The 26,489-nt window shown below is 50.4% G+C and overlaps 1 protein-coding gene across 2 annotated transcripts in view; it reads left to right on the top strand.

Moving 5' to 3' along the window:
* The first annotated feature begins 5,653 nt into the window (after positions 1-5,653).
* Positions 5,654-26,489, top strand: part of gse1b (Gse1 coiled-coil protein b) — a 157,391-nt gene continuing 136,555 nt past the window's right edge. The window contains exon 1 of one of the 2 annotated variants that reach the window (XM_076023333.1): positions 5,654-8,664. In XM_076023333.1, coding sequence (XP_075879448.1) covers positions 6,346-8,664 — 2,319 coding nt within the window. In that variant the 5' untranslated portion in view covers positions 5,654-6,345. The remainder of the gene's footprint in view (positions 8,665-26,489) is intronic. The other variant, XM_076023343.1, reaches the window with a different exon arrangement.

Here is a 26,489-nt window from a genome sequence, read left to right as displayed (position 1 = left end):
GTTTTGCTGGAGCAAAATGAACAAGAGACAAGGGTCTTTCCTTTCCCACTGGACACACACACACACACACACACACACACACACACACACACAGAGTGGGGCAGAAATGTGTTTGTTGTGTGCTATGACGTTCCTGCTTGCTAGAGTCTAATAAGAGACACATACATCGTCACCCCTGCACTGGACAACCACACACATACCAGACAGACTGAGATGGACACATACCATTCAGAAGTGGACGGACGGGTGAATAGGGACACCGTCCAAACCCCTCCCGAGGTGGATGCCGATGGCTTCTGAGTGGGTTTTTTTTTTTTTTTTGCGGAAAAAGAAAGGGTTTGTTTGATAGAGGGTGAGGTGGGCGGTAATCACTTTTTCCAGAGACCCTCTCCACAGATCTCATGTCATCACCACTTCCCTCGGCTGCTCTCCTGCAGTGAGGCAGGGAGGCTGTGGGCTGTGAGACAGGGAGGGAGCGAGGGAGGAGGAGAGGCGAGAGAAGGAGGGAGACGGTGCACTTCTTCCCAAGGTGGCAGGCCGCCAACAACAACAGCCGACTCCAGTAGGTCGGCACAGGAAGGGGGAGTGGGGCTAAAGTGTGTTGCTGTGTTTGTGTGGTTGTGTGTGTGCGGGTGTGTGTGTGTGTGTGTGTGTGTGTGGCGAGCTGTTATAGGCCTCACGCTTGCACCGTGCTCTCCTCAAGTGTTCCCGTTTGTTGTTCCCGAGCCGGAGGGCCCTCGACTGGGTCGGCCCCAAGGGAGTCGTTACACCACATTCCTTTCCCATTATTCCAGGACTCCCAGTGTGAGCGGCACCATCCCTGAATCTTTAGCTTCCTCTCCCAAAAAACTGTCCCGTGTTTCTCTCCCCCCTACAAAAAAATCAAATCTTCTCAGGAGAAGATTTGATTTTTTTTGTAATAAAATAAACAATTTAAACGTTTGCCTTGATGTCTTGATACTAAACATGCGTCAGGAGAATCCCTTCCGTATGTACAAGATGCTACAAGCCATTTCAAGCACTGCGACTCTGCGTTACAACAACATGAGAGATGGCCTGATAACATCTGTGGCTGTGAACAGGTGCCTTGGCTCTCTAGTTTCATACGGACCAGCCATAAGTCAGCGGGGAATCATTATTAAGACCTCATATCGCTTCAAATAGTCACAAGGATGAATTTCATTCACCGACGCCTCTCATGTGTCACGCCGGAGGTATGAATCCACTCTTTTTACCACTCTTCACTGATTCTCTTCCTGCTTTCCCACCTCCTGCCTGATCCTTCTCTCCTCTTCTTGACCTGCGGGAGGCGCAGTGCTCGTCGGAGGTATGTTAAAATCTCAGACAAAGGCGGGGCTGCAGCGACGGCCCTGGGAGGGGCCTCGTCGCTGACTGACAAGTACAGGTGAAAGTGGATTAGGTTGAACTCATGTCACGGAACACACATGCACCCGCGCACGCGCACGCACCGGCTCCAGGCAGGCTGTGCCACTCTGGGAAAAGGGCAAGAGGTCAACTAGAGCTATGACGGAGTTAGCCACCGGGGACAGTGAAGGAGCAGTGATTTGGGCTCCCGTAATAACTTTTTTACTTTGCATTTGTCGTTTCCCCAGAAATCCTTTTCAGATTCAAAGGCACCGGGAGCGACCGGGAGGTCACGAGCTGAAACTCAGCTGGATTCGACTTTAGAGGCGGCAGCTTAAACACCACGGAGTCCCGTTCGCGTATTAAAAATAAGCAACTAAAAACAGCCTGTTAATCAGGGGGATACGGTCAAGGCAGCCAAGTGAACTGTGACCCCGTCCACTCAGTGTGAGCTCGGGGTTGTGTTTTTTTTTTTCTCTGTTTGGAGGAAACACATTCCTGAGTTGCACCCCTGAACTTGGAGAGAGGGGAGAGATCCTGCAGAAATATATAAAAAAAAATAAACAAGCAGAAAGTCAGAAAGAAGAATGTCCAGGGAAAACGCTGGCTTCCCTCCAGACGTTTGACTCCACTGCAGGTTTTACTGCCGTTGACAAGCTCGAAAATGAAACTCCTCCCAAAAAAATAAATGAACTGAATGTTTATGTTCCAGTTAACAAGTGTAGAGGAAAAAAAAATAATCCCCGCCTTTGCCATAAAACGTAAAACATTGTGAGTCATATTTTTTCGGGCTGCTGTTGAACAAGGCTCTCACCTCGTCACCTTTTACTGAGAAACCGTGATGACTCTCAAATCTGGCGCATTGGCTGGCTCTACTTCCTGTGTCACCTCCCTGCGATGGCGTGCACAACCCTCACATCCTGCCTGACAGGATGCACGCTGCTCTTTGCCGGCTCGGCTTGGATGTTATTTCTGGCATGCGGGGGGGTATCGAGCCGGCGCGAACAAATCGCAGGAGCAGCGGACGTCGGCGAGACTCGCCGGCCTTCCTGCGCGGACGCCAACTGACGAGAAGCAAACTTTTTGCAACAAAACATTTTCACACGAACCAAGCGGCGAGTGTTAAAACGATGACCGGGTCGGAACGAAGCCCTGCGGTGAGTGCGGGATGTTGGTTTGCTGGAGATGTAGCTGTGAAGTCGTCCTCGCCCTTTGACCTGCACAAACTGCACCCGTGCATCAGAAAGCAGCAGTGACCATGCTGTTGTTGGGGGAAACACGGACCTCGATGTCCAGACTGATTAGTCCAACATAACAAAAAACACTAAAAAAAAGCGAGAGAGGTGACATGAAGCCAACTGACTCCTACCGCTGAATAACTATGCTACATAATGACTATCCTGACAGATGCCATTATCCATGTGGTTAATCATGTGACTGCACCTACCAAATGACCAAGTGACTAGGTAAAATCTCCATCTGGTGAAGATGAATACATTGAATCATGTATTAAAACCTTTTAAATGGTCAGCGGGACAAGGCTAATCCTAAATATGAAATTTTCAAAAATTAGCCTGCGTCATGCTGATCAAACAATTCAAATCAAACATGTCTTCATCTTATTATCTTAAATAAGATATCAAATGTCTTCAGTATCTTCTTCGCTATCTCTACCAAATGCTGAAAAATTCAATGCTGAATTTTTTCTCCCCCCAAAAGATTCATCGGCGTCTTCACGACACATTAAAGGACAACATGAAAAAAAAGGGAGCGGGGGTAAAATATGAGAGAGAAAAGGGAAGGGAGGCATATTAGTAATTAGTGTAACAAAAGAGCTGTCCAAGCCCGGTTTGTACATGCCGGCTCGGTCCTCGGAGAGAGGCCTAATCACGCAGAGTGAGAGAAAACATCTGTGCGAGGTGTTCTTGAACTTCTAAGCTGTGACAGAACCAGTGGGTCAGGAAGTATTAGCAGTAGGGAGAGCAGGGGGACTGTTATAGAGTCACATGGGAGCCTGTTCCTAATGAGGTGGTCAAAGGGCCACTGCGAGAACACAGAGTCTCTGAAAAACTATTCATGTCATGAAAGCAGGTTAGCTGGAGAGACGGAGGAGCTCCTTTGGCCCCAGCTGAAGGTTCTGTAAACAAAAGTTTGGACGCTGTGTTGGGGGGGGGAGAAAAAAAGGTTTCCATGGCTTGTTTCAGAACACATTAAAGGCCTAATTAATCTTATTGCGCTGCTCTGTTTTGCTCTGCAACAGTATTATGGCTAACAGAGACAAAGAGTTTATTATCAAAAGCAATTATCTTTATGTCTGGGTTACATGCTGGGTTGTTGGATTTAAATCCTTTTTATTTAAAAAAAACGACAACATATTTTTTCATCGCTTAGTGATTTATTTTAGCCATATTGAATTATTTGTGTTTGTTTTTGCATGTTTCATCCAGTTATGAAGGCTTTTTAATGCACATTTTTGTCCTTTTTGAAATATGTGCCCCTTTCCTTCCATGCGCTCTCTGACACCAAGCAGTTCCTTGCTGTTGTATTGAGTCTCATGGTTGAACTCTGAAAGGCCTCCCAGATGTGCACTGTAAACCAAGACACGTACGGAATGAACAGTCGGGAGGTGAAACATTGACTGCAGAGGAATCAGATGACTAACAGAAAAATACAAACAAAGATACTCATAAATCCTAATAAGTTTTTGCATTGCCTGCTGTGGCAGGTGCCGTCTCACACCCACAACCATCTGACACACATCTATGGGTGTTGCAAAGGAGTGCTGATGCCCCCCTCCTGACCTTGTCATCACCTCCTTCCGACAAAGTTCCTGAGGGCTCAGCAACACTCAGCGAGAAAGAGTTCAACCATCTCAGCGCATCGTTTCTCTTCCTTCGTGTCCCCCGGCCTCCAAAAATCTATGGGGACACCACATACACACACACACACACACACACACACACACACACACACCTCATCCTGTCTGCCTTTCCACTCCCAGCACCCTGGAGGGGGTCTGTCAATTTCCATATGGTGTCAGGCAGCAAATACTGCCAATTGCTCAACTCGCATGAGATCGACAAGCAAAACACTTCCTGTCATCCGCACGTGAGGTGGACGAGCTGATCAACTGATGCATTAGTGAGCAGACAGTTGAAAAAACAAAATTATGTCAAAATTTCTACTGCACACCAACAGCCTATTTTCTTTAATCAGAATGTGAGGGTGCAATGTGTGTTTTATTGAGCAAATCTTGTGCAACTTATGTGCATACGTGTTCATTTTTGGTTTATTTATTCTACATTTTATATTTCACTCTATGTACAGTTTACCTTTGTTGGAACTGTCAAATGGTTATGGGGACAATTGAGGGCTAACAAAGTGTTGGATGCACAAAAATCGTGTTTCTCATCTGAGTCCTTTGATTGGAGAACAGACAGCAGAAGATAACAGAAACATATTTGACCAAAGTAGACAGAAACATGAGAAGATATCCACAGTCCCAGTGCATGTAGATGAGCAGTCGGTCAGAGCGTTTATAAACTATGTAGTGTAGTACCAAACGTTGACACCATGTGGCAGTGTTGTAAACACATGCATGATCACTTTCACCTTTCACTTCTTTGAGTTGAACCTCAAGTAGCCTGTTTTTTTTTTAATATATATATAATTTGTTAGATTAATGAGTTTCTCCTGATTAACTAAATTTTTGACCAATTATGAAAAACAAATTTCATGCCTTAAAGTAATAGTCTTAAAACTTTTTTTTTTTTTTATAAATCTTATAAATCCTGATTTATTGACCGAAAACTGTGAGAGTGACATCCCACTGATGCAGCGCCCCCAGCTGGCTTGGTAGAGCACCATGTAACTTTGGTTGCCTGCCTGACACCTTGTCGAGAAAGTTATGTCCTGCCAGGAAGGACACTAATCAGGCCAACTGGCTGAACTGCACCAAATGGCAGGGGCGCTTTTGTTCTATTCCAATACGAGTCAATGAATTAAGAAAAAAAAAAGAAGAAAAAGAAAAAAGAAAAAAGAAGAACAAAAGATTTTGAAAAGATCATTTCCAAGGTTGAAAAACAAAATAGTCTCTGTGAAAGACATTGTGTTCAGCAAAAGTGTGAGATGATGAAGATGAAGATGATGATTACTGCTATTATTTTTGAAATGATCGTAGTTATTAATTTCCAGGTCCTGAATAATAATAATAATAATAATAATAATAATAATAATAATAATAATAATAATAATAATAATAATATAGTTGCTCGTATGTAGCAACTATATATTTCCGTATGACACCTTGACAGTTTCTCAAACGCACCCATGAGGGAAGTTTCTGAGCCCGCCGCTCAGCAGCAGAAGTGAACACACGCCCCCTTCGCCCCGTGCATGTGGACGACTTGTGCGTGGTCAGTGTGTTGCTTTGACGCACGGGCGGCCGTCCTGGGCTGGCGGCGTGCGTGTGGTGTGTGGCCGCTCATAATCCGTGCAAAAGTTATGGGCAGGGGGCTGGCAGGAGGTGGAGGTTGCCTTCGGGGTGTCGGAGCTGCTCCCGCGAATTAGGGATGGCGCTGTGTACAGTGGGAGCGAGTTAGCAGCCAAAAGTTTTGCAGAGCGCAGCCAGGCAGCCGGGCAGGGAAGTTCGCCGGAGAGGGGACCCAAAATTCCGCTTGACACTTCGCTGTCGGACCATCCTTTGCAAGCATGTGGACTGTGGACACCCGCGCCGCCTCGGGAGGAGTGAGAAGCTGACTTTTATCACTCACCCCCCCTCCTTTCCCAGGGGAAAAGGACCACCGAGCGGTCCGCTGTCTCCGCCGCATGCCGGCGCTCCAGTGGATGTTGGGACCGTCTTATCAGCCCGCAAAGTTACGATTGATGCGATTCCCTGACGCGCAACTACATGTGGAAGGTTGACACGAGTCCACGGCTCACCCACTGCCGTGTAGCCAGAGTCGTCGGCGCCTGGGAACCATGAACTCTCCCCGCGACAAGGAACTGGCACCCTTATCTCGGAAACACCGACTCATGGCAGCGGCTCTGCCCGCTGAGGGGAGCCCGCTGCCCTGCACCGCGGCCAGGGGCGATCGCAATGGAACCGGGGGGCTGGTTCACTGCTTCGTATGTGGCAGCGGGGTGACGCCGGGCAAGGAGCTGAGGCTGCAGGTCACCTACCAGCGGGAGAAAGTGCCATTCTTCCCCTTCCTACAGAACCAGGAGCCGGCCCCGGGCGCCAGCGGACTGAGCCCGGACGGACACACGCTGGTGTGCGCCGTGTGCCACTGCTTCCTGACGGAGCAGTGGAACATCTTCGAGCGGAACAGGACGCCCGTCGAGAAGCGCATGTACTGGCTGAAGCGGCCCTACCAGTGCGACTCCCGGCGCGTCCCGCAGGAGTGGAACATCTCCTACGACCTGGAGCGGCGGGTCAGCGGCGGCGGCCACAACTGCGAGTCTGACTTCTCCTCTTTCTCGGACAACGACAACCTGTCCGACCACGAGATGGACTTGGCCGACAGGGCCACGGCGGCCAAGGACAACAAGTGCCCGAGGGCGGCTGGCAGGAAAAACAATGTCATCACGGTTAAAAACAGCCCGGATTCACAGCGCTACCCGCTGGCTGTGTACCCGGCGCAGGGCTCTCCTAAAGCGGACAGAGCCGTGCCGCCGAGGCGGGCGGCTATATTTACGAACAACGCCTGTCAGCCGGCGGAGACTCTGGCCATGAGCCAGGAGAGATCCCCCCGTCAGCGACGCTACGACGGCTCTCCGTCTGACGCGCCTGCGCAAGACAACGGGCTCGTCACGCGCAGCAGGCCGTGGCCGAGTGGCGGGAATGTGAGGCACGCGCCTCACCTGTTCCGGCCGACAGGTGAGGCTCACCCGGATCTTCTCCGCTCGCCTCCCGCTCCGGCGGCTTCCACCAACTCGGACATCTGCGACGAGGACGAGGTCAACATCACGAGCGACGACGACTTCTACGAGGCCTCGTGCGGGCGCAAGTCGAACCCGAGGACGAAGCTCAGGCCCGACCGTGCGCCGCCCTCGGCCCGGAAGAGCTGCCAGTCGAGACAGGGGACGGACGCGCACGCGTGTTTCATTTGCGGCGCCGGGCTCAAACTGGGCCACTTCCAGGTGAGCGTTCAGAAACAGGAGAGGGCCCGGGGAGAACCTTTCTTCCCCTTCCTGTGGCTCCACTCCCCGCCGCCAGGGGCCATGCCCATCACCGCAGCAGGTACGACGCAGGTGTGCGGCAGCTGCCACGCCTCCCTCATGCAGCAGTGGCACAGCTTCCAGCTGGCCGACGTGCCCGTCCTCCAGCGCCTCTACATGGTCCCGCTGAACCAGAGCTCCGCCGCTTCTTCACCCCGCTCCCACGGAAATGCCCCCAGACTCGGGGATGAGCGGCGGTGGCAGCGGCGGCCCTCTTCCCGCCAGGAGTCCTGCTTCCTCTGCGGCCAGGAGGCCGGCGGAGACATGAAGGTGGTGCAGGCGCAGGCTGGCGCTGGCAAGTCTCGGGGTGCCATGTATTTCCCCTTCCTGGACGCGCTGCCCTGCCCGCCTGACGCCCAGCGGGCGAGGAACGGCGTGCTCTGCTGCCCGCCGTGCCACTCCATCCTGGAGGAGATCTGGGCCGCGTACCGCCTCACCCTCAGCCAGGAGCTCATCACGTCCGTGGGCCCCTTCCTGCTCCGGTACCACGCAGCGGCGGGCGTCCAGGGGGCCGGCGGTGCTGGCGGGGTCGCCCGGGAGTGCGCCACCTCTTCGGCGGTGGCGTCGGCGTGCTACCTCTGCGGCGCCGAGCTGGGCGCCGGCGCCGAGTACCAGCTGCACGTCAACCCTCCAGGCAGCTGCCGGGAGCGCGAGCCCTTTTTCCCCTTCCTTACCGTCCACCCCCCTGCCGCCGGCGCCAAGCCTGCCGACGCCACGGGCCTGGTGTCGGCCTGCAGCCTCTGCTACCACGACCTGCACGCCCAGTGGGCCCAGCACGAGGCCCTCCAGCCGCCCAGCTCCCCGTGGGCTCGCCAGTACAGCTGCGAGACCTTCGTCTGCTTCTTCTGCGGACGGGAGCGGCGGCGGCAGGGCCGGCTGGCCGCCGTCGGCGTGGCCAGGCTGCCCGTCTTCCTGTACGCCCCCCGCGATGGCCGCACGCTGCTAGTGGACGACGGACGCGCGCTGGCCGTTGGCTCCTGCCTGGAATGTAAGAGCGTCGTGCAGGTCGGAGGAGGGAGCGCGAGGAGCAGGCCGTCGGCGGAGAAGGAGGCGAAGGAGTCGCACAAGTCCAGGCTGGAGGTAAGAGTGAAGCAAGCTGTTGGATTGGGCGCCTTTTTTCCCCTTTTTTGGCAGCAACTACAGCAAAATAACCACCGGTTGAAGCGACCTCACATCACCTGGCTGCTCACGGCGCAGGCTAGGCCGCGTTGATCCCGCCGTGACCTCTGACCCACGTGGGAAGAGATGGCATCACATCAGGCCGGGGGTGAAATCGCTGCAGCAAACGAAGCAAACGTCATGTTTTAGCACTTTATCGGAGTGTCGTTTTGGGCGCACGGCCGTCTGTGTGATTGCGCTCCCTGTGCTGAGAAGCTGTGAATATGCTGCTGCGAGTGTCTGGAGCGTGACAGGCTCGGCTCGGGGGAAACACACAGAGCTGGGATGAGCAGTGCTGAGGGAAACCGTTTCATCAAACTTTACTTCTATAAACAGCAGAGGAAAAACGATGGCCATTTGAAGGCCAAGGCCAGCCTTGTGTTTGCTCTGTGTGTGTGTGTGTGTGTGTGTGTGTGTGTGTGTGTGTGTGTGTGTGTGTGTGTGTGTGTGTGTGTGTGTGTGTGTGTGTTTATTTGAGCAAGCACAACTTACTATGTCTATGTCCGATTTCTACATAATTTAATGTCTTTTTTTAAATTCTTTTCGTAAAGTGAAAAAATAGCTCCCTCCCTTCATATCTTTATTATTCAGTTTGCTCTGTTTAAATTTGCTCTTGGAGACGATGGGCTCTCTGGACTCTATAAGGACAATGGCAAATCTCAATATTGTTTCCACACCAAGATGATGATTTCTGGAAGATTTTCTCAGTTTTTCCTGTCAGCGTGACTGATTTATTTTCCCCCTCATCAGATGCGAGAGCCAGTACACTACAGAAGGCGATGATTTAATTAGAGTCACAGAAGAGGCAAAACTCCCATGGCCTTTATAGCTGTGACAGTTCACAAGATTACACACACACACACACACACACACAGTCCCGCTAATCCACCGACATGACTCCCAGATGGGAATAAAATTAAACACACTCCAGTAATAATGCACAAGACTGATGCGAGATTTGTCTTCCTCCACAGTAAACATAGAACCCATCCAGATTCTCTCCTGGCAATGCTCACTGTTTAAATTCCCGCCACACTTTATCATATAATGGGGCTAATGGTTTGCATTTATAATCACAACAGAGTCATTGAAGATTAGGATTATGATAACACATAGTGACCAGTTGAGTGTTTGCGTAGATGATGGTTCTTGTTCTGGTGGTGTGTTATAGGCTTCCTGTGAGGAGAATCTTTTTTTCTTTTCCTCTCTCAACTTTAAGGGACCCTCCCGCGCGTTAGATACAAAGCGGAGGATGGGTGGAGGTCGGAGGTCGTGCGGCCCTACAGCCAGCGATGAGATTGTGATTTTGCACCGAACGTGAAGAACATCTGCGGGCGCCACTCACACGCAGCGGCTGCCCGCCGACTCGTATACCTGCTTTTTCTGTCCGACTCTCCGAGGGAGCCCTCAGAGTGACCGCACGCCTCCCCCTGTGCAGGCTCGGTGCTCACTCAGGCCGCCCCGCCTGTAAGACCTCCTGTCGTGGGTCCACGGCGGCCAAAGGTTTCTCCTCTTCTCCAGATATAGCCGATAAGTGCGGCGGCCGCCGGATTTTCCGCTGCAGTTGGTGCGAGTGGGTGGCTGCCGGGGGGCGGGCAGTGTTTCAGGCGAACCTTTTTAGACGGGCTGCAGGTGGCACAGTCAGTTTTTGGCCAGCGGCGGACGCCATGAGCTCATGGCTGAGGGAAAGTGCCAGTGTGGGGGAAGGGGAGGTGTGAAAGAGCTGCGGGGGCAACAGGTGCTTTGTCCTCTGGTGTCGCGCTGTTTCCTCGAGAGGATCTGTCATCATGTGAACTTTGGGCCGCCCTGGGGGAGCGCCCATCTGGTTCCCCTTATCGCTGCTGGGCTTTACGGAGAGAAATGCATTGTTCTGTTCCACTCGGTCAAATATGGCGTTGTTAGAAAATATAGCCAACGTAAAAGCGAACTTCTGAGGCGGTAAAAGAAGGCCAGTGCTTTTTTTTTTTGCATCATTGCATTGACTTGAAATTGTCTTGTTTAGCGACACCTGTCACACGTGTGTGATTCCTGACTGCCTTGATGCAGGTGCGTAGGTGCAGAATGGCAGGTTTAGGCTGCGTTCAGACTGCAGGCGACTCTGATTCAAATCAGATTCCTTCTCAAATTCTGTTTTTAGCAAGTGTCCAAATGGGATCTGGCTCTGTTCAGACTGGGCCACATTATTGACCCATATCTGACAGGTTGCTGTAGCAATGACGTCAGAGCGGAGGCGTCGTCCAGTGTGTGTAGTGCGTGACGTAATATAATTGCGACAGCGGCACTTGTTGCAATACAGGCCCTGGAGCTTGGCTTGAATGCAGCTATCTCCCCACAGGCTGATAAGGCAATGAGTTTCCTCCTCTGTCCAGGGACTGCTGTTTTCTACTTCTTCATCCTCCAGTGGCGCTCTCTGGTCTGGCGCATTGGGTCTTGTGTTGCGTAGAGTGACGTCACAGACAGTCAAAACCGACCGGTGTGTTTGGAGCCGTTCAGACTGAGACGCATCTGTCCACGCCATTTGAAACTACCTCCCGAAGGTGGTTTCGATCCGTTTTGCAAAAATCGGATTCCATGTGATTTTTGTGACCGTTCAGACTATAAAAGAGCCAACCGGTTTCAATCTGGACTAAAAATTGGATTTTGGCTGGCAGTCTGAACGCTGTGGCCTTTGTCTGAGGAGAGTGAGGATTGTGTTCGTCCTTGTGTGTTTGCAATCAAAGTCTGACAATGTTTCAGCTGTGCGGCTCACATCCTTGTGAAAGGGGGCGTTCACTGTCATAAGGAAAATGTGTTGGCGTCTTGACTGCGTCGCTGGGGGAGATTTACGTCGAGGGCAGACACACAAAAAACAGAAAACACCCGTCAGTGTCTCTGTGCGCATCAGAAAAGCAGGAGGTTAACCAAACTGATTTATTAATAAGATTTAAAGAAAGAAGAGGCGTGTGAAGCAGAGAGAGAAAAAAGTGAGGGGTTGAATGGGATTTAAATTCCAAGCGAGTCCAATTTTCATGACTTGAACATGAAAGGACATTGTAGCAGCAGCCAGGCCAGAGAGAGGATCCCAGGGAAACTGTATTAATTGAAGGCATGTGAGGTGATACACACATGTCGCCTTGCTGTTTGCACGCGTGTCAGCACGCCCCAGTGTGTGTGTGTGTGTGTGTGTGTGTGTGTGTGTGTGTGTGTGTGTGTGTGTGTGTTTGCTCCGGACCATTCGTGTTGCATGTGTCATGCAGGGCTGCCACAGCTGTGCTCCTCCTGCTCCTCCTGCTCCTCCTGCTCCTGCTCTCCTCGCCCCGCCAGCGCGCTGTGACGGACAGCCTTCGCGTTTCACGCACAATCCTCCGGCACTCGAGGGGCTTAATCTCAAAGCTGCTGGAGGTGGCTTTTGATTTAAGCGCTCAAGGCTTTAATCGCATCCTTGGGCGCTGCATTCTTGCCCATATCTGAATTGGGGGGGGGGGGGGGATCAGATCTTTCCGTTTGCGGCAGGAGAATTTGGAGATGTTCCACTGTTTCAGTTCTGTGTTTCCCCCTTCGGCATCTCTGAGCTTTCCTGTGTCTGGCCGGCACCTGTGTTTGAAGTGACTGTTGAGATTTCATTCACTTGCTCCCCAACAACATGCGTCCTTTTGCCATTTTCTCCCCTTTGCTGTACAAAGTTTCCCTCCATGGCCTCATCACCAAATAGATTTATGTGTAAAAACTTGAGAATTTGGGAAACGTTCCATCTGGTGTGCCAGTCGAAGGCTTTTTGCTTTTTTGTAAAATTATCATTTTTCAATTTTCTGGGTGCTTCCTTCAATACATAAACACTTCCTGCCTCTTGCGTTCGTTCCAGTGTAATTGACAGCCGTCCCAAAAGAAAACAAGCCTGCTTTTATGGAAAGTAGGCTTGTAGTCCAAGCACAAAAGGTTCATTTTTGGTCTTTGTTTGTTCTGATCAAAGCCAACAGGAGGCAGTAGAGTGGCTGAATTAAAGCATGTGTTAAATTAATCAGAGAAAATATCTCAAATCCTACGCTGGTAAAGAAATGGACGTGAACGTGGCGCCGCGAGTGCGACTTCAGTTGCCGGTTTGAGGTTTGCTGCTCTGAGCTAAAAAGCTGCTGAGGCCCATGTGGTGGGCGCAGGGGGAGGAGGAGGGGGGGGGGGGGGAGGCGGAGGATGTTGGGGTGCGGACCTCCGAGCTAGTTTGTAGCTGACAGATGAGGCGCATGCTGACCTCTGCGACCCTGCGGAGCCTGACAGCGATGTGGGCTTAGTGCTCACGGACGGGGTCAGCGCAGGTCAGACTCCACGGTGGAGTGGAGGGAGTCGCACACACCTGTTTGGCTTTTGACTTCACTGTGACATCTGCGAGGTCGAGGGTAAAACTGCCTGCGAGCGCCGTTCGTGTCTGTCACTGGTCGGGGGGAGGGTGTTGCCACTTCTCTGTCATTTTTTACAGAGAACAATAATTGAGAGACTGTGAGATACAATGAGATACATTTGAAACATTATGTCTGGTACAATGCACTGATTCATTTTGTAAAAGAAAACGGAAAAGAAAAAGGACTGTGTAAATGCCTCATTTGTCAACACTAATGACAGTTTTGTTGTTGATCAGTGGTTTGTATTAGATACTTGTTTCTTCATTTTCACTAATATATTTATGCGGCAACACCCTTTAACAAAACTGTCAACATAAAGCAACCAGAACTGGTAAAGTTTCTTAATACGTCTAGTATGCATAATGCAGGTAACCTCGCATTTACATTGTAGCGTCACCTCATCATTGGCCCTCTAGTGTCCTAAACTTTCACACAAGGTTAAGAAAATTTTGAATGAGGCCTTTATTTGCATTATATCACATCATGGGTATGTGTTTGCCACCGTTGTCTCTATTTCTTGGGCTACTTGTACCTTGTGCATCTCTGTTTATTTGATGCACAAGATTGTTTTGATTGTAGTCCCAGAGTTTTTGGTGAATTTGCGTCCTAGCGTTAGCCTCATTTGATTCGATCTCCTCTCAGAAAGAACGTAGGCTGCAAAGATGGACATCTCTCTGAATCTGACTGGGATGAGACAAACTCAGTCATACCTTTTGTAATTCTTCTATCAACCCTTCAGGTTCAAATGATTTGGATCAGATGGTTAAGGGGAAACAAAAAGGCCAGAAGCCCTGAACAACTCTGGTGAATCTGCATCTGAGAGTGTGTCTGCAGGTGTGTCTCCGTGTGTGTGTGTGTGTGTGTGTGTCCGTGTGTGTGTGTGTGTGTGTGCGCCACAGGCCAGGTCGGGGACAGTCTGCTAAACAGTGTGTGAACTATTGTGTAAGGCCAGCCACCGTGGGAACCCAGTCATATGATCGAGAGCACCAGGTTGTGAGGTGGTGCGATGACTCACGGCCTCTTGTGGTGGCCCTCCGCAGAAGGAAAGCGAAAGTACACCGGCTCCCCTGGATCCCATTGCCTTTGCCACTGTTTGCTCTCTGTCATTGATTCCACTGACCTGCTCAGCTCTCCTCTCCTCTGTCTTTTACGTTATACACTGACAAATAAACAGTTTCCTCTAATGTTTCCCTTGCAGCAGCTCGTTTGCTCAATGCGTCCGCGTTTCCATACTGTTGCGGCAGAGCCGCGATGCCGCGGAGGCAGCCCGCCGAGCCAACCCAGCCAACAGCAGCCCGACTTCCACAGTAGTAAAACTTGTTTGACGCGGGTAATTATAGAGCACAGAGTGTAATGTAACTATAGCTCAGCTCTCCCCTTGCAGCTACCTTCTGGCCATAACCCACATCTGCCCGCAGTCATGTATAAATGCATACATTTACAGACACACACACACACACACACACACACACACAAGCACATAGAATCCAATCTTTTATCATCATGTGCGGACTGAGCAGCTGCGAGCGTGTGCTCTGTGTGTGTGTGTGTGTGTGTGTGTGTGTGTGTGTGTGTGTGTGTGTGTGTGTGTGTGTGTGTGTGTGTGTGCGTGTGTGTATGCGTTTGTTTGCCAGGTGGTTGGTTGGGAGTGCTGGCAGGTGTTTGCTCTATTGCCGAGTCGACAAATGCAGCTGGATTTAGCTACAGCTGTGTGTGTGCGTGCGTGTGCGTGCGTGTGCGTGTGCGTGTGCGTGTGCGTGCGTGCGTGCGTGCGTGCGTGTGTGCGTGTGTGTCCACCTGGACACAGCTGGAATATATGACAGCGCAGCAGCTAACAGTGACCTTTTCGCTCGGTGTTTGACGTTTAACACTGATCTCAGCTGACTGGAGGCTATTATGTAACATTTTTAATAAATGTTACTGAATAGTCTCATCCTGTTAGACCCTAGTGTGAATATAAAGGTTTACGGAAGGAAAAAATGGGTTTCAAGGTTTAGTCCTGGTCTAAACATTGACCTTCCTGTACATTCAGGCCATTTCATAGTATGTAAATCTCAGTGGAACTTCTTCCTCTGAAACAAACCTCATTAACTTGTAATATAACCACTACTGTTCCGTCGAGGTGATGCAGTGTCCACCTCTTCCTCCTTCCTGCCTTTGCCCCGAGACAGCTGAGATGGACTCCAACACCTCTGCGACCCTGAGTGCAGGATAAATGGTGACAGAAAATGGGTCGATGAAGGAGGTTGTGAGATGAGTCTGGAGTGTTTACTCACACCAGCCAACCAACCTGTTTGATTCCAGGTCTCCAAAACGTGACGAAAACTTGAAAAAACTCCTGCTTGTTTGAAGAGCACATGCTGCCAGAGGGCCTAATTACAATTCTGATCTGCTGCTGGTTTGAGGCACGTGAGATCTCTTCCCACAGAGTTAACAAATAAACATCTCAAGTGCATCTTCGTGCCCCAAATATCGAAATGAAACAACCAGATCCAACCTCCAAAGCTTTTCTTTTCTTCTATACTACGTATATCAAATTAAAACAAAATATTAATTCTTTACTTGGTACTTAATTTTTCTTGCTTAGTATTTATTTAAAACATTTGTATTTTTTTTAAAAAACAAAATCACTGTATTTGGCCCTTTTCTGAATCCAACTTTCCAGGCCATCTCCTCCTTCTTCCTGCTCTGGCGTTCACCTCCTCTCCACTTTCTCTCGGTCCGAGACCTCTGACGTGGTGGTGGGGGGGAGTCGAGGGACTGTTGGAGGGGGTCAGACTCGCCCTCACACTCTGCAGCTATCAACCAGAGTCAATTTAGCTCCCCTGTAGTAGACTAAATATACCACACCTCCTCTCAGCGTGCGGCCTCGCATCGCACGAGGCCTGGCGGCTCCGACCAACCAGCTGCCACTCGGCTTCTCCCTCCTTCCGCCCAGCAGGCCGAGGAGACCAATGATTAGCGTCGCTGGCGGTCTGTGTGTGTGTGGGGGGGGGGTTGCGGGTTGAGAGCTGGTGGAGGGAGGTGGGGGTGGGGGGGGTGACGGCGGCAGGGGGGGATTTTTTTTTTGGCTGAAGAAGACATCCAGTCTTTCAAACACCCCCCCACCTCCCTCCGAATGCCGAGCAGCCACCTGCTCGCTCGCATACCCAGCTTGACGTGCCAGCTCCTGGACAGCTGGCTGAAGGAGGGAAGCAAGCAAGCAAGGACGGAAGGAAGGAAGGGAGGAAGGCTGGGAGAACTCGGCTCGCTCAGCGTACAGTAGTCGCTGTAGGTGCCGTAGGTGCTGTGGTGTCGCCGACACCATTGCGTTGTTGTGTGGTTTGCAGTACGCTAACGATTGACTGATCTGCCAATGATGCCCCACCACCACCACCACACACACACACACACACACACACACACACACACACACACACACCCACCCAACCCAACCCGCCCCCCGGGGCTGCTGGATACACGGGTGGTGGGTATGAAGTGTGTGAATATTACAGAGGAGGGAGAAGTGAGATGTCGTGAGGAGGAGGAGGAGGTTTGGCGAGCGCCGCGTTTATAAAATGCCTCAGCTGTTATGAAAAGGCCACGGAGGAGGCGGAGGAGGGGAAGGGTTTTGGTTGGGGAGGTGGGGGAGCGGGGGGCGGGGGGGTGTCTCTGCGTGGCTTTTATGTTCCCCCTCTCCTTCGGGGAGCCGTAAAAATAGCACTTTGCCCGACTTGGGTGTCAGAGGTCCCCGTCTTCTCGTCCCTTTCCTCCTCTTTTTCCTTCCACCATCCATCTTCCGACCTCCTTCGTTTTTTCCTCCCTTTCGTTCGCTGCCCCCCCCCCCCATCACCTCGCTCCTTGGAAACCCACCCCCCCTCTCTCTCTCTCTCCTACCCACCACCTCACCCCTCCCCACTCCAACCGCCCCTCCTCTTCATCTCTCCCTGTGGTATTAGTGGGGCCACATGTTGCTGGCCTCTCCTGGTGGTGTGAGCCCCATGGCAGGCCCTGGCTCCAGGCTGACGCGCAGCTCGGTGTGTGTGTGCGTGCGCGAGTGTGTGTGTGTGTGTGTGTGTGTGTGTCTGGACGAGAGGGACTGTACTGTGTGTCTGCATGCCTTTTGAGTGTGTGTGCGCGTGCACACGTGCGTGTGTGTGTGTGCGCGAGAGAGAGGGAGAGAGAGAGAGAGAGAGAGAAGCCACTAACACAGTAACCTGATAGTGGTGCGGCTGGGCTGTGCAGAGCGGAGCAGTGCTGTGATTTATCCCGCGGGCCCAGCAGATGGCTGCAACAGGAGTTTGTTTAAGTTTGCTTCAGAGCCGGGAAAGCAGCCAGGAGCACAGAGAGACCCTGCCAGAAAAATGTTCACTGACTCTGGATGCCTAACCGCACGACTCCCCCTTCCCTCCCGCCCTCCCCCAATCCCCTCACAGCCTCCTCAGTCCAACGCACGAGCTCGCGCGCATGCACGCACACACACACACACACGCACGCACACACACACAAACACACACACACATACACACACACACACACACACACACACACACACACATACACACACGCTTCTCGTAGACTTTCTGTCGCTACTCTCCTTTTACCCCTCTCTAATTTCTTTCTTTCCTCCCATCTGCTTCACACACATATGCTTACATACGTATGCGCACATGCACGCATGCACGCACGCACGTGCACGCAGATGCAACTTACTCACTGTTTTGTGCATTTGTGCACTGGTCTCTCCTCCTATTGGGGTCTGGTGCAGACGTGATCTCAGGAGGAGGCATTGAAACTGAAGAGGTGTCCATTCTGGTGGTTTTGCTCTTTCTCTTCTCAACACAAACCTATAACCAACTGCCCACTCCCCGCACACTCCCGTCTCTAGCACTGGAAGAGATGACTGCATGCGGCGAGGATGTTTCACCTCACAGGTCACTGGGTTCCACGTCCTTTGCCGTTGCCTTTAACCTTTCTTGTTCTGATTAAAAACATCCCCCTTGATGTGTGTGTGAAAGGTGATGACAGTTTCCCCCACCGGATCACTTCAGCTTTTGCATAATGACATCAACATCTTACCTACTATTGTTATCAATTCTTCAAGTTCAGTGGGCCGGATTAAAAAAACTTAACGGGCTGCATATGGCCCCCGAGCCGTAGTTTGGCTAACTAAACTAACAGAATTTCAGATCTTGAAGACCAAAGTCGATTCAGGACTCTTGAAGGCCATTGTCAGGTGTGTGTGTGTGTGTGTGTGTGTGTGTGTGTGTGTGTGTGTGTGTGTGTGTGTATATCATGAAGCAGTTCAGCTGTTTCCATTTGTCATATTGACACAAAGCCCACTCACTTTTGCCGCTAATTCTTTTACACTCTCACGTTCCTTCTTCTTCTCTGCAAGGCCATTTCCCCTCATCAGCTTGTTAATCTGATCACTTCGCCCTTCGTGCTGTGTAATTGTCAGCCCGTCTCCAAACCTGCTAACATGTTGTCTGAAGGCCTCAGGTTAGTGATTCAGTCTGACCGTGTCTGTCGCTAAACCCTTCTTAGCCTGGACGCTAAAACCGTGACAGGAAGTCCATGTGCTTGTGTGTATGACTAATGTGTCGCATTGTGCTGGGCGCTGATCCTTATTTCCTCCAAAGCGACATAAGTCATCGCTGCAGCCCGTTGTGCCTTCAGGTGTGGAGACGCGCGGCTGAATGTTATCTGTGTTGTGTAAGCCTGTGCGAGTCGGTCGGTCGGGGATAAGAGTGGCATGTTTTACTTCCTGAAGGCAGAACGGCGCACATGGATCCGCCTTGGCGCTGCTTTTTTAAAATAGCCCGTGGTGAGAGTTGAGCTCCCAGCAATGAACTAAGAAGAGACCATAACGGTGATGATAATGATGGAAATTAGAATGAGTACGGAGGCTTTTCGCCATAGCTTGTGGACAAACAGCTTGCCTTGAGATTCAGCGACATTTAATGCTCTCATATTACACCCATCTTTTTTTAATCTTGATTTTTTATATTTTATGTTATGAAATATAAAAAATAAATTGTAAACATATATATTTTTCTCAAAAAAACACACTATATACTACAGCAAATAAAAACGATAATAAAAATAAAACTCCAAATCCAATATATTTAGCCCTCTGTTTACAGCCTCTTGCAAAAACACTGCTATAATTTCTGGGAATATTTGGAAGGAAAAAACAAACAAGGAGATCAACTTCTGGTTGACGGTGTTGCCAATCTACTGAAAGAGATGTTGGCGCCCTCTTTGAAAAGTGGAGCAAGCAAAAGAGGTAAAGGATGGGCTTTTTACAGATCATTCACAGGCCAGAGACACTGTTGTTCAAAAATACAGTCAAAGTCAATTTTGGCATCAAAGTTTTTGTTTTTGTTTGTCAGTGATTTTGCACTTGCCTCCCTTATTGTAAGACCAGCTCGGGTCAAGCGAACAAAAAGTGTCAAACGTTCGAGGAGACCTTTCTTTCACTGTTACATCATACATCATTCTGACAGCGGAAAAAAAAACTGCAGCCAAGCTGCATCGGAAAGTAGAAAGGCATGATGTGCAGATGGGAAAGGAAGACAAAAAGTCTGAAGGCTTCGCTACCAGCTGCTGCTCTGCTCCATGATATCCTGGAAGGAGGAGGGAGTGAGTAGGTCAAAGGTCAACTAGCTTTGCAGAACACTAATGAATATTTATTTGGTCTCATTTGCCTCTGCCAGACTTATTAGTGCAAACCTGTGTTCACTCATTGCCATCGTTATTCATTTGTATTTGACACAAAAACTTAAATTGGGACGTTTATTTTTCTTTAAAGATCCTGTCAAAATAAACTGTTTCCCACCTGAAAACAGAAATATGGACAAGTCAGAAATGTTTTTCATCTCTTCAGTTTCATATGGTATGTGCTGTTATTGGTGTCTCCAACAGGGCAATGCCTTAAGAAGTTGTTAATGATACAAACAAACTCGAAATGCAGATTTATTGATTGTGTTGAAGTGTTCTCGTACCTCTTGCTGCATGTATTTTTACCTCGGATCGTCTCGATGACATCGTTGTTTGCCATCGAACTGTCTTTCGCATCTGTAGGACTCATCTTGGTCGGTGAACCCCCCCGCCCCTGCCCCCCCCCCTCCCCTCACACACACACACAAAAACCCCAACACATTCTCTTAACTGCAAATCCTCCTGTCCTCTCTGAAGATCAGCCCAACGTGTCTCAGATCTCGCACTCTTCGCTATAACAACCAGTGACAATTGGCATCGTCCCTGCCGGCATCTCCAGATCTTATTACCTGCGTCTCCACTCTTCCCATCTGCGAAAAACACTTTGCATTTAGTCCAAACCAGATTTTTTCTTCTTTTTTTGGGGAGAGTTGGGGGGGGGGGGCGTTAGTTTGCAAGCCATTCGTCGTCCATCTGCGAGTTCACCTGAGCGGCGCTGCGAGCGCAGCAGTTTCTGCCGCCGAACCGCAGCCTCAGACAGACTGACGCTGGCCCAGCAGTGATCAGATGCTGTTTGACGGCCGCTCAATGCGGAACATGTGTCTCTGGCGTGGTGGGGGCTGATAGCGCGGCCTGGATGGGCCCCCCCACCCCCAACGCCCCACTTCCCACTCGCTGCACGCAGTCACGATTTTTGTTTATTTGCTCGTTACCGTGCGATGAAGTTCGGAAATGGCGACTTTGTATATTGTGTCGCTTTTTGACATTTTTGCAGCGTAGTGTCGGCCGCTTGGAGCGACTCACTGCTCGCAGATCAAAGCCGTCCTCTCCCGTCGCTGCTTTACTGGAGTTGGCAGAGTCTGAAGTGAGCTTTTATGGAGTGTTGCAGAGTCGGTCAGTGGCTGCACGGATGGCTTTGATAGGCCGTTAAAGCTGACTGACAGCTCGACTTGCAGGCTGCCGTACATCAAAACCGTAAACCTGCTGCAGGCATGGGAAAGCAGACGCACGTTTCTGTGTGTGTGTGTGTGTGTGTGTGTGTGTGTGTGTGAGAGAGAGAGAGAGAGAGAGAGACAGAGAGAGAGAGAGAGAGAGAGAGAGAGGGAGTCGGAGTCGGCGTGGAGCAGAAACAGCGTCTGCTGCTTAACGATAAGGACTGCTGACCTCTTGACCCCTGCAGCCTCCTGTGGCCAGGTCATCTCACGTTACACCTTTCCAAATGTTTCTTGTCTTCTTGTGTTAAAAGAGGAAGGGCCAAACCTTTTGAACTGAGACCTTTTCCAACCGGGTGACGTACAGCGAGACTCAAGCTCAGACCAAGGAGCAATAGAGCAGGTTGTCACTGTCCCCAAAATGAAATCACACTTTCAACACGTCGCAAAGCCTTGCTGATAAATTATATATTTGGAGCATCTCTGAGGCCATGAGTGATCTTTTATGATCCACGGCTGTTATGAAATAGAATCATCTGTGTCTTGCGCCTAAGACACAAGCCTTTGAAATAAGAAAATTACATCCAGAGAATTTATTTTTTCAGGAAGTGGTATTACTACCCCTGGTGACATCACAGAGGGCACTGATACCTCTCCCAGATGAGAAAAAAATTCAGTCAGCCAGGTTTTGGTTCAGCTTTTCTGCCTGGCAATCAAATTGCTGCATACAAAGTCAGGTTGTTAACAATTAATCGATTAACGATTAATTGTTGATTAAGAATTGAATCAATTAAATTAAATTAAATTAGTCGTCTTTTTAAATTAGTCTTTTTTTTTTTACATGGGTAATATCATTATAACAGTGTAGTGGCAGGAAAGAGCAATTCACCTGTAGATACTGTGATGGTCATAATATACCTTGAACAAGTGACTTTTAAACAACTTCGAAAGTTCGAAATGTGAGCCATTAGAAGTCAACTTAAGGTCAGAGGATGAATGTTTAGGGTGTTTTTACTGTTGTCTAATGTAAAAATGGGTCACATTGGACCCTCAACATTGTTTAAGGGCTAAATAATGTGTTCCTTACACATTTTTCATTGTGAAATTTAAGTTCTCAGAAAAAAAAACGCCGCTTATCAATTAATCGTTAATCGATCAATAAGGTCAATCAACTAACGATTAATGAATTTGTCGATCATTTGCACCCTTAATGGAAAGTGAGGCGGCCGTCCTCATCCGCTGCCACCTGTGGCTGCGGCTCAACGAGCTGACATCGAAGAAAGCAGTATGAAAAAAAAAAACCCAAAGTGGTGCAGCACAGAGAGGATAATGTTTTGCGTGGAAGAGTGTTTCTCACTCTTAACAGTCGCTTTGAAGAATTAAACAAGTTTCAGTGCCAGATAATGTTTGGACTCCCTTGACAAGGGCTTTTTCTTTTTTTTTTCCTTTTTGTGCCCGAAAAGCAACTGGCAGCGAGCAGCATGTGAACAGAACCTCGGCCGACGCTGCCAAGAATCCTCCGTCTCTCCACTGATCTCACCGTCTTTGTCTTTTTGATTTTCTCCCTCCTGCCTCCTCAATCTCTCCTTTTCGGTTTCCCTCCTCCCCCACATTCTTCACCTCCTCTGTCTTCCTTTTCGGGGCAGACCCAGTCAGTCTTCTCTGGCGCCGATGCCACTTTATTTTCCCCGCATGAGGAGGAAGGAATTTCTGGGTCCCGTAGTCATTATTGTTTTTGTTTTTTTTAAATTAACAGTTCTGACTTAAGACAAAGGCCATTATATGGTGAAGACTGGGGAGCGGTGTTAAAAGCCTGCGCGGATAATCAAGCGCATAGATTTCTAACGTGTGTCTGTGTCTCCCTACGTGTGTGTGTATGTGTGTGTGCGTGCACGCGGGCTTGCATGCGGTTGCACGTGCGCGCGCCAGGCACAGATGTTCTCAAAGGCTCCAGTTTTAGGCAGCAGTTCTCCCTCTCCCCTCGCAGAAAAAGGGAAGTGTCTAATAAAAGGCGGGTGTATGAGACGGAGTGAGTCATACGCACACACACACACACACACACACACACACACACACACATCACCCGGAGAGAAGGAAAGACAGAGTGTGTGTGTGCGTGCGCGTGAGTGAGAGAGAGAGCGAGAGAGAGAGAGAGAGAGAGCGAGCGAGCGAGGCAGGAAGCAGGGAGGGAGCCTGTGCCAAGCTCCAGCTGAATTCCTGCCAAGAGTCTACTTGTTTGCTCGTCTGGCTGGAGCCAGAGGCTGACCTTATTAGCTTGGAGGGCAGCCGTCTTATTAAAACACATCTGGCGCTCAGGGAGCCCAAATAGTCCTCATATTGTCTTCCTGCTCGCTCCTGACCTTGCGTTACCTAGCAGGAATGCTGACAAGGGCTTCACGCATCTGTTGAGAGTTTCACCAGGGGTCTCTCTCCCTCTCTCTCCCTCTCTCTCTCTCTTGCTCTCTCTCTCTTGCTCTCTCTCTCTCTCTCTCTCTCTCTCTTTCTACACCCCCCTCTCCTCCCCTTCCCCACTGCTCCCCCCTGCCCTCCTCCTCTCCTCCTCCTCCTCCTCCTCCTCCTCCCACCCTCGCTGTCTTTGCTGGCGCCTGCACGGTAGCTCTGTGGGACCTGTTTTTCTTCCTGCTCTCTCTTTTTTTTCCCCTTCCCCTCCCACCGTTTCCAAACACCGGCCCCCTCGACACTCGTCAGCGCAGCGTCCCGGTAACCCCCCATGCTGAGATGTGTTTTATTTTTTATTTTTTTGCTCTCCATCTTCTCTTTTTATCCCCCTTGCCGACCACCCCCCTTCTTGCTGCAATTATTCCAGTGTGTATTTGTTTTATAGGAAGGGGGTTGGTCGGTTGGCGGGTTCTATAATGTGCCCCTATTAAAATAGTTCTTTTTTTTTTTCAAAGTGTTGATGGTGCCACGTCCTGCGGGCTGCTGCCGGGCCTCTTTACGGTTTTTACGGTGCTGCTTTCAAACAAGGGAGGTGCGGCGCAAAGAGACGCAGGCCCTGTTTTGCTGGACGGGAGCCTGATCTTTCACGCTTGTAACTTTTCTGCTGAGGGTCTTTGACTCACCTGAAGGCAAAGGTCTGGGTGGGCCGGAGGGAGCGAGAGACCCCTGCGCTGTGTCGATAATTAACGCCGCCTAGACGGAGAGAACACGCGGAGGTGAGACGGTCCACCTCGCAGCGCCCAGTTGCCCAAATCGGCGCTGATGCGTTTCCCCGACCGTCCTCCAGGGTCCGGCGACGCTCCTGGTTTTTCCCAAAGCGCTCTGGTAGCCGTTCCTTCTGCTGTCTGACCTTTGACCCCCCAGCATCCTCCCCTTTCAATGCGGCTTTGTACTTTGACACTAACCTGAGATGCCCTCCTGACCCCTGGGCTCTTAAACACCCATCGGGGCGGGAATAAAAACAACAAGCCTGGCTGCATCACCCCCCCCCCCCTCCCACCCGCACCACCCCCGCCCCCACCCTCCCACAAATCCCTCTGGCGTTTTATTTGCTGTGCAGAACATCTGTCTGCTGACGGCGTCTGGACTCACTCATCTCACTCATAACATCAGTGGGCTCATCTCCCTCTCGTCTCCGCACTCTGGCTGCAGTGACATCCTGCTATTTTCATCCGTCTGCCTCTTCAGTGCTCTTGCGGTTGATACGCATCTCGGCCTTCGCCGCAGCCTCCGCACTGATCCGCTCAACGCGCATCTTTTTCCTCTTTTCGCCCCACTAACTCTGCGACTGGCTTGTTTTGTTTTGTTTTTTTGCTCCGTCAGCTCAGTTTAACGAGGACTTTTAAAAGCCACTTCACTGAACGGATTCTCCTCCGTGATTGGGCTCCAGCATGTTTCATGTTCTGAACGTTATTCTAATAAAAAAATGCCGATAGGTTGGCATAAGCCAGTGTTTCTCAAAGTGGGTGGCGTGAGGGGCGCAGAGTCACGTCTGGTGGGGGGGCGCCAAACACCGGGCGGGAGGGAGACGGGGCGCCCGGGGGAACTAATGTTTTCATGTCAGAACTTTTTCCACAGCGGAAGAAAAACAGTAGCGATCAATAGCTAAGAAAAACGCTGCTCAGGTACACAGGATGGACAAATATTTGACAGGGGCGAAAAGAAGAATTCAGGAGTCCGGCGGTGGCCAGGGTTCTTTGTTGTTGTTGGGCACTTTTGCCTGTAGAATGGTTCCGCGAGAAGCTGCGGAACGATGGTGTCGTTCACGCCAGACTTGAAGCGGGGTGCACCTCCGCGGCCGGCTCGCGCAATAACCTCAATTTCATCAAAACAAGACCCCTGACAGCGCGGCTATTCTCTGTACTTTGTGAGGAGATGGGAGCACAACATAAAGCTGTGTTGTTTCACAGGGAAAAAGTGGTTTTCCAAAAAAAGTTATTTATTTGTACAAAATAAATAATTTCATAAATGAAGAGAAAAGTGAAATGAATGTGAAATGAATGTTCATGATAAAAAAGTGATTTCAGTGAATTTTAAAAAACCTGTTGTCACCATATTGGCTTTTTTTTTTGGGGGGTGGGGGGGGCATGAAAATTTTTCTTCCTCCAAGGTGGGGCGTGACAGAGAAAGTTTGAGAACCACTGGCATAAGCCAAGGGTTTCAGCAGGCAGCAGCAAGACGGACATTAGCATCAACATCATGATCAGAGGTGTTGCAGAGTGCGATTAGCCGCTCACCGCCGCTCAGATTGTGAGAAACAAAGAGGGAGACATTGCAGCCGAGCGGGGGAAAACGGAGAGAGAGAGAGAGAGAGAGAGAGAGGGTTTGACCGGACAGACCCTGCATCCTCTGGGGAGATTCCTGACATTCCTCCACTTCCCTGACCACTACAAAAAAGCACCAGTCCCCAAAGGTCCATCGCAGTTCTGCCTCGTTAGGCCGCTGCCGCACAGGAGGCACCGCACGCCCGCCCAGCAGCCGCAAAAAACCCCCGAGTGGAAGCGAGCCAAACGAAACGCGTCTGCTGGGTGGGGGGGGGGTGGGGGGGTGGGGGGGGGGGGGGGTTGTGCTGCTGCTGCTGCGTAATCGATGAGCGTCTCTCTTCCCCCCGTCATCGATGGAATAACTCACAGCGCTTCCTTCCTGCCCCTGCACTCTGACACTTCCTGTTGTCCCTCCCCTTCCCCCTTCAAACCCCCCCCCAACACACACACACACACCCTCCTGCTAGTGTGAGGAAAAACTTCACGCCTCCCCTCAGTTCATCCGTCTTTTGTTCCTTTTCTGTATTTTTAACACCTGCAATTAATTCACTGTTTGATTTTATTTCACCGGTTAATCCGCATCGTCCAGAGAGAATGCGTGTCAGTTCATGTAGGCTGAAAGTCGATTTGACCTGCAGAGCTTTCAAGAAGTGTGTGTGTGTGTGTGTGTGTGTGTGTGGGTGTGTGTGTGTGTGTGTGTGTGTGGCAGCCAAGGCCTCAGCATGGGAACAGCTGTTCGGAGCAGCGCCGGCCACACACACATGGGTCTGATTAGCACTTGGTGACTCCCTCCCCTC

The sequence above is a fragment of the Nelusetta ayraudi genome, unplaced genomic scaffold, assembly GCF_046127955.1.
Source record: "Nelusetta ayraudi isolate G7.1 ecotype Tasmania unplaced genomic scaffold, CSIRO-AGI_Nayr_v1 ptg000002l, whole genome shotgun sequence".
Classification (NCBI taxonomy): domain Eukaryota; kingdom Metazoa; phylum Chordata; class Actinopteri; order Tetraodontiformes; family Monacanthidae; genus Nelusetta; species Nelusetta ayraudi.
This window is presented reverse-complemented; position numbering and strand designations above follow the sequence as displayed.